Source organism: Pelophylax lessonae, assembly GCF_965119305.1.
Source record: "Pelophylax lessonae genome assembly, chromosome: 9".
In the NCBI taxonomy this organism is placed as follows: Eukaryota; Metazoa; Chordata; class Amphibia; order Anura; family Ranidae; genus Pelophylax; species Pelophylax lessonae.
Window position 1 is genome coordinate 139,703,132 of NC_138776.1, and position 15,222 is coordinate 139,718,353.

Genomic DNA, 15,222 nt, shown 5'->3' on the forward strand with positions numbered 1-15,222 from the left:
GTTTATCTGGTTTCTTCCTCCCAGCTGACTTCTCTTATTAATTACATTTACGTGAACTCTAACAATAAACTTGTCTTGAAAATGTTAAAAACCAAACAAATAGTTTTAAGTAATGCAGTAGCATCCACACATGTACTACACCCAGCGTTAGAGGTGATTTATTCTTCCAAAGCAAATACACTTTTGCACTCTGGTACTGACTAGTATTTCAGCGTTTCTATTTTACTTCAGTTTCTCTCCCTCACTCAGCTAATGTAAGCCCAGAGCTGACGGAGAGGGGGGCAAATGAGGATGCTTCGCAGGTGCCCAACGTCTCCCTGATCAACTGATAACCTAATTGGTTGTTAGTACGATGGTGGCTGGAAGGTAGTAATGGTGCACAATGAAAACCTGTAGCTTGGTGCAAATAAAAGCCAGGCTTCGTCCAACTAGTGGTTTATACATAATTTTTTGGGAAGTTTTAAGGCATTTTGCCTTAGCACCCCTCAAGAAACCTGAAGGCACCCTGGTTGAAAAAGGCTGCCCTAGGTTATGAAAATGAGAAGAGGAGTAGTAGTCCCAACATTTCCTGCGCTACGTGACAACGCTGCTCCTTCATAGATGTAGTACATGGAATGTGCGTTGTCCCTGTGGGGCAAGATATATGTTAATGGAAGGACTCCAACTCAAAATAAAGGGGAAAAAAGCCTGATAAAAAGAAAAAAATGAATGCAGCCACAATGTCTAAGTACTGGTAGGCTTAATTTATCCTGGATTTAGAATGGTCTTCAAGGAAACATGGTAGCTGCCACTGCTGATCTCTTTTCTGTAAAATCCCATGTTCCTGGCTATCATGATGACCTTGATGCTACAAAACTTGTGCAGAAGTTACTTGTGCAGAAGTATGCAAATAAAAGTACTGCATTCCCTTGCCTTTCTCCCCTCCTCTGCAATTTTTTAGGAAGCTACGGATTCTGTGCTGATCTACTGGTGCTAAAAAATAACATATCAAGCAAACCTAATGGCAAGGCAACTAACATTTATATATATAAAAAAAAAAATCCACCAATGGTAGTACATGTAATTTAAAAAAAAAAAACAGGTTTACTTTAAGTATAATGATGTTCCTGCTTGAGGTGGTTAAAATATTCCAAAAAGCATCCTGTTGCATTTTTCAGTTATAAAATGAATCCATTAGGTATGACATGTTATATATCCATTTAAATTTTCCGGGGGAAAAAAAAAGTCTGTATTTTTCGCTTAAAACGTAGATTTGGTCAAGGACATTGTTTTAGTGACTGCAGTAGGTGAAGGTTGACATCACTCACACAATAATGGTGTGTGGTTGGCAAGAGAACAAGACTGAAAATAGCAACAATTTAGCAGCAGAAATGCTTTCCTTCTAGGTTACTTCAAGAACTTAGACAAGAGTTTGAAGGAGGACTCTAGGCAAATGAAATAAAAAGAAAATCAATACATAGAAGAATTTAAAGTGAGATTAAAAGGCAGATTTTTTTTGAAAATAACAAACATGTCATACTTACCTGATCTGTTCAGTGGTTTTGCACAGCGCAGCCCTCATTCTTCTCTTCGTGGGTCCCCTGCCTGTGTTCCTGGCCCCTCCCTCCTGCTGAGTGCCTCCATAGCAAGCAGCTTACTATGGGGGCACCTGAGCCACTGCTCTGTGTGTCCATTCCAGCTCCCTCCTCATTGGCTCACTGGCTGTGATTGACAGTAGCAGAAGCTAATGGCTTCTGCTGCCTGTCTCAGCCAATCACGAGGAAGAGACCTGGGAGAGCGGCTGCTCTCGTGCACATCGCTGGACCTGGATGGGGCTCCGGTAAGTATTTGGGGGGGGCGTGCTGCTTATGCTGCATACAATGCATGAAGGTAAAAAACCTTGAACCTTTACAACCACTGTAAAAGAGCTCCTTCAGACGTTTGTTGCACAGTCCCCGTTAAAAAGGTTTTTCCTACAGAACAAGGGATATACATTCAAACAAACACAGGCAAAAAAATGATTTTATTTATTTGCTTTGTTTTATGGGAAAGAACTTCTGATTAATTTTTATTGTGTCAGATGTCACCAATTGAGAGATTTTCCGTGCCCCTTTTGTGTAGTCACAGACCCAGAGAGTGATGGGAAACCTCAACACTGGGGACACAGCAATTCAATCTGATCCTACCTCACTCTATCTACTGACTAGATTTAGAGTTTAAGCTCTAAATAATATGTTTTAGATATTTTAAATGACTGAATTTGACCACAATCTGCCATCCTGGTTAAACTATTACAGCAAAAGTTTAATGTACAATTTCACGTTGAAAACTGGCAGTGTTTACTTTACCTTGGAAATATTACTGGAACGGCTGACTGAACGCCCCAGAGTCTTCTCATTCTGAAACACAATGAAAACAGAAAATCATCAGATTTGGTAAAACATTATGTACAGACAACACATGAGAAAATAGATACCAGGAGCATGAGTTGATTTTGCTTTTTTTTTAACCTGGTAAATCATGTTCCAAGATAATATTGAACAATCGTCTTATGCAATATCAATCCTATTAGTCAAAATAAATTATGATCTCCTAACTCTGATGCTTGGTAAATGGTTGGAGACAACATGAAGAAATGTGTAATATTTCCATTCGTCTTGTGTCTGCTCCCAGGGTCTATGGGTCCAACACCTTTGTCAGTGCTGGATTATCAAATAGGCTGAATGGGCACCGGTATATTGGCCCCATGACAAAGGATCAATAGAATATTGATTTGATCTTGAAAAAAATGAAAATTAAGCTTTTCCAAATTGTTTTCAAAAGCTAAAAAGAAATGAATAAACTCAAACAATAACTTTACAAAGATTCTATAGAGAAAATACTGTATTAATGTAATGTACCCAGTAACAACCTAAAGTCCATAAACCATAGACATCAGGTTCACATTACAGTTTGTCTTTATGTAGTACTGACAAATGGGGTCCGCTAACCTATGTTGAGGTGGAAGAAAATTTGGGTTCTAGTGATCATCAAGGTCTTTGGTTTGATATTAAAAAAAAAAAAAAAGAACTGAAAAATCTTCTACAAAAACAAACCTTTTAGATTTCAAAAAGAGCAAATTTTGCTGAAATGGGAAAATTTCTATAAAATAAATTGATAGGTTGGAGTAAAATGACAGAAGCACGTAATCAGTGGGCACTGTTAAAGTGCTACCATCCTGGAGGCAACTAGATTATATGTCAGGCAATTTAGTAAGTATAAACTGAAGAAAAAACACAATATGCTTCACTAAAGAGGAGAGTAGGATAGTGAAAGGAAAAAAAGATTAGCATATAGAAGATTCAAGGAAACAGGAGTTGTAGTTGACAGAAAAGAGTATAAAAAGAAAAGGGGCCCAAAGACATTTTTAGTGCTGCCAAAGCACAGAAAGGGGAGGAAACTGCTAAACCTAACAGGGAAGGAGACAAAACTTTTTTTTTTTTTTTTAGGTACATTAGTGAGAGAAAGAAAAAATACAGTATAATCACTAAAATGCAAACTGGGCACAACACTTATGTTGAGCGAGACCTGGATGTAGCAAACCATTTAAACAATTACTTCCGTTTAGTCCTCTCAGAAATAAATTGCATTAACATTTGGGGAAGCTGGGGAATCATATTGGTTCTAGTAATGACGGTTCATTTTTAGGATTTCTGGAGACAGAGGTAGCAGAGGAACTGGCTCGGTTAAAGCTTAATAAAGCAATGGGCCCTGATTGTATTCATCCCAGAGTTCTAAGAGAACTTCGAGGTATAGTTGTTGGGCCATTAATGGATCGTTTTAATCAATCTCTTCTAACGGGAGAAGTTCCCCATGACTGGCGGACAGCTAATATTGTACCTACCCACAAGAAGAAGGGCAGCAAGGTAGAAGTTGGGAATTAGAGGCCAGTGAGTTTAACATCAGTTGTAATAAAGTTAATGGAATCACTCCAGAAAAGAAGCATCATTGATCACTTAAAAATACACAACTTGCTGGACCCAAAGCAGCATGGCTTTACTGAAGGCAGATCATGCCAGTCTTATTGAATTTTTTGACTATATGTATAATGTTTTGGACCAGGGTGGTGCTGTGGACATAGCATGTCTTGATTTCAGCAAAGCATTTGATAGAGTTTCACATAATGATCCAATATAAAAGTTGTACAAGCTAGGACTTAACCTTTGGGTGGTTCAGTGAATATGGAGTTGGCTAAAGGATAGATACCACAGTGTGGTTGTATATGGGGTTCATTTGGAACAGACACCAGTCACTAGTAGTGTACCACAAGGATCTGTACATGGTCCTGTTCTATTTTTTCTATACTATGGAAGTAATATAAGTAAAGGATTGTTGGGCAAGGTATATCTTTTTTGCTGATGATACAAAGGTATGTAATAGGGTTGATATCCCTGGAGGCGTCTGTAAGATAGAACATGATTTGGCATTGCTGGAAGATTGGTCAAAGCAATGGAAACTGCAGTTCAATGTTTCTAAAAGAAAGCCCTAAAAAGGAAAAGAATTTGGGGGTACTTATGATGATTGCAAAATACGCAAACACTGTGACCAGGCAGTGGGAAGTATGAATAGAATTCTAGGATGCATCACTAGAGAGATCACCAGCAGGAGGGAAAAGGTTCTGATTCCCCTATATAGATCTTTAGTTAAGGAAAGTTCAAAACGAATTTTAGTATTTAGTATTATTTTACTGAAAGGGTAGTTGATGCTTGAAATAGACTTTCAGCAGGGGTAACAGTAAATGGCTTCAAACATGCTTGGGACGAACATAGATCTATATTCAGACAATAAAGTTAATAAAAAAAAAACATAAAAACAAAAAAAAACGGGCAGACTCGTTGGACTACTCAGTCTTTTTTCTGCAGTCACATTTCTAGGTTTCTAAAACTCATCTTCTTTCAGCTGTCAGTTTGCAAAATATGTTGGTGCAACCTATGTAAATGTAATGTACAGTAGTGATGGTCATCTCCATCTAGTGGCCAACATCCACACTACTTAGTTCATGGGTGCTCAACCTGTGGCCCTCCAGCAGTTGCGAAACTACAAGTCCCATGAGGCATTGCAAGGCTGACAGTTACACACGACTCCCAAGAGCTGGAGGGCCACCTGTTGAGCACCCTTGACTTACTTCAATGTTATCCCACTAGATCGCGTGCACAAGAAACCTCCAGAAAACTGCAAGGGGCCCCAAGTTTTTGACTGCCTAGGGGCCTCCACAGAGTTTAATCCGGCACTGACCTTTGTTGAGGATACTGTAATAGGTGTAAAGGTTGGCCAGTGAAAAAAAGCCACCGTCAACTCTCAAAACCTTGGCCAGGCTGCAGATTAAAAATGGGATAATGGGGTTTGTAGTCCAGGCATCCCACTGTATGGCAGACACCCATGCTGCTAAATCCTGAAGGAATCCCTTTTCTGGCTTGTATCATTTGAAATAAAGACTCAGCAAATAGGAGCAAAATCTGAATAACCTTTATAGAGTGCTACAGTCTAAGTTTCACCTTTAGAGCTAATAATTAAAGTAGATTTTTTTTTATAAGGCTTGAATTTTGCTTTAAGAATGTCTGATGCACAGCGTTACCATAAATGGACAGATGTCTCATTAAAGATAGAGGACAGTGAGGCCTCTGCCTGCCCTTATGCCCACCACTGAACCACTGGGACACTGATCTCCATCGTGGCTGTGACTAGGACATATGTGACTGGGAACATTCAACACCCACACACAGATTTATCTTTTATCGCTGCATGCTGAAAATATGAGAATTGTACAGGCATACCCCGCTTTATGCATTTTTACAGTTTTTTGCAGTTTTACATTCATGTTCTGGTCCCATGGTGTACTTAAAATGTGGGGTATGCCCGTATAGTACAATATAGTGAGAAGGAAAGGGGGAGTGGAAAATCAGAATTTGATAAGGGCCTTTCACTGCCAAAACGTTTCTGTTTGACCCCCAAGAAAAGCCCTACACAGTGCATTTTCTAGCCAACAGCTGCAAGTGACGCATGAATCGGGCCAGAACCAGACCTCGTATGAGCATGACAGACCCACAATCATCAACCCAAACACACTGCTTTATTATTAATGAAGTGTCATGTACTTACTTTAATGTGGTTCACCTCAACTATCGGAGAATAATCATATTGGTTAACCACTAACATCTCCTTTACTGTAACCGTAAGAAATCATTTTAGAAGGAAATGCAGCTGGGGACAAATACTTGCAAATGAGTGTCACAAAAACCATCTCTCAGACTGGTAGGAACAATTCCTGTTCTTTTTAAACAGCTCTGCTCTACAGCAGGCCATACAGCAAGATATCTGACCATTCAGTTCAACTGTGGAGCAGACAGATCTTTTCCAGATTTTTAAGATCTGACCTGGCGCGCAAGAAAATAAACATTGATGTCATACACAACATTGCAGCAACATTCTGTGCAGCCAACCTTGTGATCCAGGCACCCCTGCCAGACAGGACAGCCAAGACCTCAACAGAATTGGCAATTCTTCATATTTATCCATCACCATTTGCCAACCTGTAGCTTTACTGCTACAGTGGGGGCTGGCTGCACAGAATCTGGAGTAGGTGGTTATCAGTTACAGCACAAGCTGATCAGCGGGTGCCAGCCAATGGATGACCGCCGGCACTCGCCGATCGGTGTGGAGGAAGACAGGACAGAGCTCGGTCAATGTAAACAATACAGAGCTCTGTTCTGTTAGGGAGGATGTGTTGGTTTTTGTGTGGGGAAAACCAACACATCCCTTAGTGAAAGCACTGGACAGTACACACAAACACTGGTTAGGCACCCATTTAACCCTTTGATTGCCCTAGATGTTTAACCCCCTTCCCAGCGAGTGTCATTGTATATTTTTAGCACTGATCACTGTATTAGTGTCACTGGTTCCCACAAAGTGTCAGACTGCCCGTTATACTATCACAGTCCCGCTATAAGTTGCTGATCACCGCCATTACTACTATAAAAAAAAAATTCCATGTATATACTAGTGATCAACCAATATCGTTTTTTTATTGCCGATACAGATATTTTGGTCATCGTATATCGGTATCGGCCAATATTTTCATGCATTAAAAATGTTTTTTGATTTTTTGACAGGTACTCTTGTGGAGGCATCTGGGGGCCTAAAAGACCTCAAACCCCTTCTCTGCACTTAAAAGCATTCAAAACGCCAAGTTTGGCCGTTTTGAATGCTGTCATTTTTTGAATTTGGCGCTGAGTACCCGGAGGTGATGTCATCACATCACTTCCGGGTTTTTGCATGGAGACCCGATCAGAAACAAATGCAGGTTTGATCGGGTCTACTCTTCGGCGGCCATGCAGGCTGGTTGCCTGGGTTTCCCGGTGGAACAGGAGACCCAGGCGAGCCACGGAAGGCGGCGAGAGGGGGGGCGTCCCTTCCCGCTCCTTGCAATGACAGCCGAGCGGCTTCTCAGCCGACCACCGGCTATGGACACCGGTAACGGGTTGATGCCTCTACTTTCCCGAAATATCACCAATATCGGTAACCTCAGGGGCCAATTCCGATATATCGGCTTTGCCGATAATCGGTTGATCCCTAATATATACACCATAGTTTGTAGACACAATAACTTTTGCCTAAACGGAGCAATATATGCCTATTGGGATTTATTTTAGCAAAAATATGCACCAGAATTTCATTTGTGTACAGCATTGCATGACCACGCAATTGGCCTGGTCATGAAGAGGGGTAAATCTTCTGGAGGTCAAATGGGTAAATAATTCACACAAATCCACTTGCATTTTCCAGTTAGTGGATTGATCCATAGATGTCAGGTAACTTCCCATTTCTGCTACATGCCTTAATTATACAACGCATGCTAACATGATAAATCTGAAGACTTACAGTCCAAGCCAATAGTTTTCTCTTACCTAAATTTCCTAATAACCATTTGATTGATCAACTTGGGTACAACCAGCCTGCGGGATTTGTTTTGGATTAGAGCAAGTAGTTGCTATAGCTGCAGGCGATAATCATTGTCTTCTTTGTCCTGACCCCCCCCCCCCCCCCACACACACACACTGGGAGAAGACAATTACTCGGCAGGAGAGATTCCCCTGTCAGCACATGCAAAAAATTATTCCTGCAACTAAGAAATCTGCACCATATATTATGGACTGCCTAAATTTACCAAGAAAAAAAGGGAAGTGTATAAAGTGAATGCTAAGAGGATCCCAAAATCCTTAAGACTCACACTAATTCAACAAACAAAATCATCCTCCTTTCTCTTGTTTGCTGGTCTGTTCACCTAATGAGTAGCTCTGCCAATAACAGACAGCATGCTTCTTTGAAGTCTAAAGTGGCAGTAAACACATGCATTTAATTTTTATCTACAAGTAAGCCTACCTGTAGGTAAACTAAATATCTCCTAAACGTGCACCATTTAGGAGATATTCCAGTGAGCAGCAGCCAGTGACATCACTAGCACATGTGCTCTGAAGAAATGGCATTACTCATGCCATTCCTTCAGAGTTCTGTGCCAGGGTTGTGACTCCCATGCATATGCGTGGGACTGACATCATCGCTGCTTGGCCATTCAAGCCTGTGAAACCGGAAGGAAGACTGGATGAAGATGTAAGCCACTGCAGCAGTGAAGAGCACCACTGTAGGGCTTCATTTCAAGGCAAGCCTTTCATAATGAACCCAAGAACAAAAATGCAATATATTGCAGTCTCTTTTTTTAGGCTAAGAATATTTTAGTAGCTACAAAAATGACCTGTTCATCTTGCCAGAAGCTCGGTTTTCTTGATACTTATGTGAGATGAACTGGAAACAGAAGCTTGTGTAAAGTACTAATCCCATCTTTTGCCATGTAATAAAAATAACCAAAGGCTGACATGTTCATAGTCCAGCCTTGGTGACAACCATGGCTCCTTCCATAGATACAGTGGTGGGGAAGTGGATAGATGGGATGTTTGTTATTTGAAGGATTACCAAGTGAAAATGAAAGAAAAAGCTTGAAAGTAAAGAAAACCAATGCAGCCACCCTCAGCTAAGAACTGACATGATGCAATATGTTAAAATGTTGTTTTGGAGTTTGGGTATGCTTTAAAATGGAAGTAAACCCATTGACTTAAAGGTTTCAGGAAACCGATACATTCCCGGCATGGCGTGATTTCTGGCTGCCACATTTCCTTGTGCTGTCAACCAAACTTTCAAACCACCCAATGGCTGGTGTCATAACTGATCACATGTGCTGCATCATGGCAGTTGAAGATTTAACAGAGGCCAAGATGGCAGCTTCCTTGGCTGAAAATGATAGGAGGCTTTACTTCCACTTTAAATAGCACATTCTACCATTCGAATAACAGCATGATGCAAAGGGTGGACCTTTCATAAAAGGACACTATTCAGCTGTGCCTAGGGCAGAATAATGTCTAAATATGGCCCTTCAAACCCCTTCAATAACATCCCTTTTATAATAATGCACAACTGAAACCATTAATCAAATAAGACCATTCACAATTACTTCCTGACAAAGATTACCATGTACATAGTAGAACAATTGTGCCTCTTGCTCTTTGTTAGCCATACAAAACCAGTCCATCACCACAAAGGACCAAGTAATTTAATTTTACTATTACTATGGAAATAACTACAATAATATCTCATCCTGATGCAACACAAATTACAGTTCAGACCCCGCAGTCTAAATTACTCAAAAACAGCCCCTTTACCTGTTTGTTCTTCTTAAAACAAAGCATGAATGGAACATTAAACATTCATGTAGGATCAAATGCAGATGTCGAATTATGAGCAATGCTTCCTCTAGGCCACACATGCAATTAACCTTCGTTAAGAACATCATTTTAATAGCCAAAGTTTGCATTTAAAAACCAGCTCTTGGGAATTTGCTGCTTCAAAAGCACACCATGTCTTCCTTTCATTTCCATATTTAAAACCTCCTATTAATTGTACATACTGCAGATAAAATAACAATCCTTAAACAACAGGTAGTTGTATTTAATCACTGCAGTGAGAAATATTATTTCCTATGCCAACTAATTAATTTAGTTGGCACGGCACATAGGAAAATAAGCATGCTGGGACATATAGGGGAAAATAAAGACAATTTAAAAAATTCCAAAAAGCCATTTTTCTGTAAGCCAAGCCATTTAGTCATTACGTTTGATAAAATCTGTCACTGCAACAATAATGAATTAATGTAGGTAAGTGGTTTTTACTAAAGGGGGTTATTACAGGAGCTCAACCCAGGAAAGACAGAAAGAGTCGCAAAAATGAAGTATGAATTATCGTTCACAAAGCATGTCTCCCTATATATTGTAACAAAGTAGAACCCAACCTGCCAAAAAAAGGAATACAAACAAAAAGGTAAGATTAGCTATAATAGCTAAAAACACTTGCAGTAAATGACGTGCTAATCAAAAGCATTCACAGCACAGGACCTGTTCTGAGTATTTTGTGTGCATTATAGATGATTTTGCCAACTGACAGTTCCAAGTCCGAGCCCTTCCACTGGTCAGAGATTGTTGGGCTCTTTACTGCTGCTGCAACCCAGATTGCCTTTTAATGAGGACTTCACTGATTACTTTACAGTAAGTATTTTTTGTTTAACTTACTATTAAAATCATATTTTAGTTAAAAAGATTTGCGACTTAATCTTTGTTTCAGAGCCAGATCTCCCCTGATTTTCAGGACCAAGTGCACCTTCCATCCTCCTCTCACCCCTGTATCGAATGTGGACTTTGATAAAGTGGCTGTTTGGCTACAAACACAGTACTGTGTGCTAATTACTTCTATTAAAAAAAACAGACCAGGACACAAGATGGTATTCTGGAACCAATGGGTTACAATGCCACCTTCAGGAGAATCAGGTACTAGCAAGCCAAGCAATTTAGTAGCAAGCATTGATAGGAGTAAATCATAAGAACGGAGGGGAGGGGTCTGTGTCCTGCAACATACTCCAAGAAAAGGATTTCAAAAGGTAAGGTAAAAATCCTTTTTTCATAATCACACATTACAGGACACAGGAAGGTATTCTGGAACCAATGGTAGGTCTAAAAGCAGTGGTGTAGAAGGCAGGAGAGACTGACCTGGGTCAGAAACCCAAATTTAGAAGAAAGCTGCACTGGCTCAATGGGCGCCCATGCGGAAGCCTGGAAAACAGCAAAAATGCCCATGTCAAATTAACATCACAAGCGATTCTCTGCCACCCGCCACTCTCCTGACCAACCCTTAAGAGACCCAGACTTAAAAGAAGGCTGCGCAGGCTCAGTAGGCACCCAGGGTGAAGCCTAGGAAACCAAAAATGCCAATGTCAAATTTATATCAAAAGTGATTCTCTCCTGACACCAACCTGCGTCGCAGCCCGTGCTGTGCTGACCAACCATTAAGAGACCAGAATGGCACCCAATTTAAAGGGCAACAGCTCTTATTCACCTCAGCTGTCTTCAAGATGGAGGCTCATCCCAGGCAGATAGGCAGGAAGTTAGGAACATGTCCCATCCATAGTCTTCATCTTTACAGTAGGCATACAACCAAAAGGGATTTTCAGGGGCTGATTTCCACCAGGTGGGTGGACCCTGGCCCTGTAAAGACTGTGGCCAAGTCCCACCACATGCCTAAATGAGGTCAAACACATGATCTAGTGCCTAAAGGGGCTACATTACAGACCAGCTCGTATATGTATATTCTTCTTGGTGGGGTCAACACCTGAAGAATCGTCAGACTAAAAAAATGTCAGAGTAGAGAGATTTTTATTCTTCTATGGACATTAGCAAAAAACTGAGGCATGCAGGGAGTAGGAGGGGTTGTAGTGGACTGTCCTTACAGCTTTGCTTACCAAAGTACAATTCTCCTGAGGGTGGCAGTATAACCTACTGATTCTAGAATACCATGCTGTGTCCTGTAATGTAAGAATAAAAAGCACATATGTTGGTTAACCAGCCCTTAGAACCAAGCATGATTCTCTTTAAAGTACAACCAATTCACTTTTGATTCACAGGTCAGAATTGGTGTATCAGCATCAAAATGAATTTGTACAAATTGTTTATTACCGCTAGCCAATGAGTGGAATAAGTCATTAGCAAAGAATCATATTTATATGCTATACTCAGTTCACTTTTATCCATGGAATTTACTTTTATAAACACTTTTGAATTTTTGCTTTAGGTTTGTTTTTTTGCACACAACTACCAGCAATCCTCACCGTAAAAACCCAAAAAATTCTCATTTAAAAAGGAAAAATTAATTTTCAGCAACTCATCCTGTGTTTATTTGAAAATAATGTTTCACATATATGTAAGACAGATCAATAAACATCACCACTGTAAGCAAATCAATATCAGGAAAAGTCACCCTCCCCGACAGTATGATTTTGTTAATGAAAATGACTGAGCTTTATCCACAGATCTACACAAAGTCAAGAAAAGCAGTAAATCATGGTCATTAAAAAGCGCTCTTCTTTTCTACATAGTTGCAAATTAGAAATAGAACCAAGGTTTACACAGAAAAATATGTTCATGAGGTTTATATTAAAATGTATAGTATACCAGAATATATGTTCAGCAACTCTATATCCTTTTACGGGCATATTACACCCATCAAAAGCTGTTTAAGATGGGAATCCTACCTGATCTACTATGCAGTAAGTGCTCTAGGGACCATGGAGGCCTAAAACACCAACTCTGGCGCCCTAAATTACATTTGTATTGGTCAGGAGTTCTTCAAACTCTGAACACGGTTCCATCTGACCCCCTAAGCATTGTAAACTTTAGCATTTTAGCTGTATTGCAGCTCCAGATATACCATAGAGAGGCCATAACCAGAGCTTTAATTCAGGCTGGAGACTGCTTATTCTTCATTGGAAGTCTGTGGATCCTTCTACCCATTCGGAATAGGTGCAGAGCATGGGAGACACCCTGGGGTTACAAAAGTATATCTATTAGCACAGGGGGTGCACAGACAAATTTCCCCAAAAAATTGGACACACCAGGTCTCAGTCCCTTAGAAATGGAAATATATGGGCTCATGTAACCACCTTACACATGTTGCCTTACACTTGGATATTTTGATCTGTAGTTATGGTCATTAACATCCTATTTTTTTTTACGTCTTGATATTGGTATGAGACATAGTTGTGGACTTGTAGCTATGTAATGTCCTCTAACTTGGGAATGTGGCTCATGCTTTGTACCTTCACGAATATGATCTTTCAGTTTTAATACTTTTTGTGTTTGTTCGGGAACTTTCTGCTATGCATGTGAGGTTAAAAAAAAAAAACGTCCTTATTATATCCTGTCTTTTGTACCCTGATAATATTATCTATTTGTAATACAATGCTTGTTGATATACAGTGTTCTTTTGTACCACAATTTTATCCCAAATAAAAAGCTTGTAAAAAAAAATTTTTTTTTTTTTTTTAAATCAGAAGGAAGAAAATGTATGTATATACACCACTCATGTTTTCCTATAGTAGAAGAGAGTTAAAACCCATCAATTTTTATTTTTTTTTGCCTGTATGTTGTTGGGGAGGTTTCCCCTTCACTTTCTGTTCTGGAGAGACAACAGGAGGTGAAAGTAAAAAAAAAAAAAAAAAAAAAAACCTCCCCTCAGACAGTTGTCACCCTAACCTGTGTCCTTATTGGAGGATTTAACTTCACTTCCTGCTCTCATGACAACTCAAAATTTTGGAATTATTATGCAACAATGGTTATCAGGAAACAGGTAGCATTAAACTCATAAAAATGATTCTAAATGTGTCCTATGCCACTCAAAGCTGAAAAATATTTTTTAAAGTACACTGGCAGTAAGGAAGACCGAATATATACCTATGACATTTACGTAAGCAGAGGAAAAAGACAGCAGTTTGGCACTGAAGAGGTTAAATAGTTACTGGATAGGTTGTTTATTTTTGTCTTTTGTTATGTCAGCCAGACCCTTTAAATGTGCTGATGAATGAATTTATACAAACTGTTTGTGCTTGAGTAAGTAAAAGATGAAATGACCTCAGATCTCTCCTTGGCTGCCATTAAACAACAACCTATGATTGAATTATGATATTCTGCTGCATTGTAATAAACAGGCATTACCTTGAACAAAACAACATATTTCTTTGAAGGTTTCTCCCATATAAAACTTATAAGTGTTACATTGTTCTCGGATCTGACCTTCTGACACTGCTCATTGTCATGCCGTGCAGCAGGGTTGATTTTGGCATCAATGAATGAGTAAGCAGTAAATCTGCTTTCATTCTCTGCTCCAATAGTGTTAAAGAGAAACACCAGGTGACAACTAAAGTCAGTCAATGAACTTCTATCCAGGAAACAATACAACTGTTCCCCTGCCAGGTCTCTAATGGGCAAATTCCATTCAGCCCCTGCAATAGAAGGCAGCAAATACTTACCTCCCTGGCAGCCCACCTCTTGGCTCTCCTCCACTCTAGCATTGCAGCTTCAGAGAGCCTCTGGCATTCTATACTTCCAGAAATGTTGGATGCGCGTGTACCCCCACAGCATGCTGGTTCCTTCCTCCAAACCCTTAAAGTGTCACTAAACCTGCATGATTAAAAACGATCGATAAATGCTGTATTACATGCTGTTCATACTCTGTCACTATGGGATTCCTTTTCTGTATTTTACAAAAAAACTGGTTGATCTTGCTGTTCTCTGTCTCCCCCTCCTGTTCATGTCCCCACTGCGGTTAGGGATTTTGCAGAGCAGTGTTGGCAGCTAGTGCACATGCTCAGCTTTCAGTGTATTTTCTACCCTCTGAGAAGCCCATATGACTATAGAGTCTTACATGTGGGCCTTTACACAGTGGTAAATGATCGCCCACTCTCCATCCTCCTCCATGCCCACTAACCAGCTAAACACAATGGGGTGGGATATTACATGTAGATTGATGAAGGCTTCCCATCTCTGTTATTCTAAGACAAAGGCTGGGGGGGCATGACAGAGCCTTTTATTGCCAAAAAAATAATAATGAAAATATAGCACAACTACACCATCACAGGGTGGTACTGTGGGTGTACAATATTTGAAGAAAAGTACCATGTCCTATTTGACAATGGAGAAAAAAATGCATAGAAAACAGACTTTGTCGGCACCAATAAATCATTTTATTAGATACCATAAATTCATGAAAAAACATTCATAAAAACATAAATAGAAATATATGATCAGATCAGGACTTCTAACATACTTGAATGAC

At 39.8% G+C, this 15,222-nt stretch overlaps 1 protein-coding gene across 5 annotated transcripts in view; it reads right to left on the reverse strand.

The window, feature by feature from the left end:
* The window catches only part of MARCHF8 (membrane associated ring-CH-type finger 8), a 363,845-nt gene that overhangs the window by 41,548 nt on the left and 307,075 nt on the right, over window positions 1–15,222 (reverse strand). For all 5 annotated transcript variants that reach the window (XM_082268178.1, XM_082268181.1, XM_082268179.1 and 2 more), the window contains one exon: window positions 2,328–2,378. In XM_082268178.1, coding sequence (XP_082124304.1) covers window positions 2,328–2,378 — 51 coding nt within the window. The remainder of the gene's footprint in view (window positions 1–2,327; window positions 2,379–15,222) is intronic.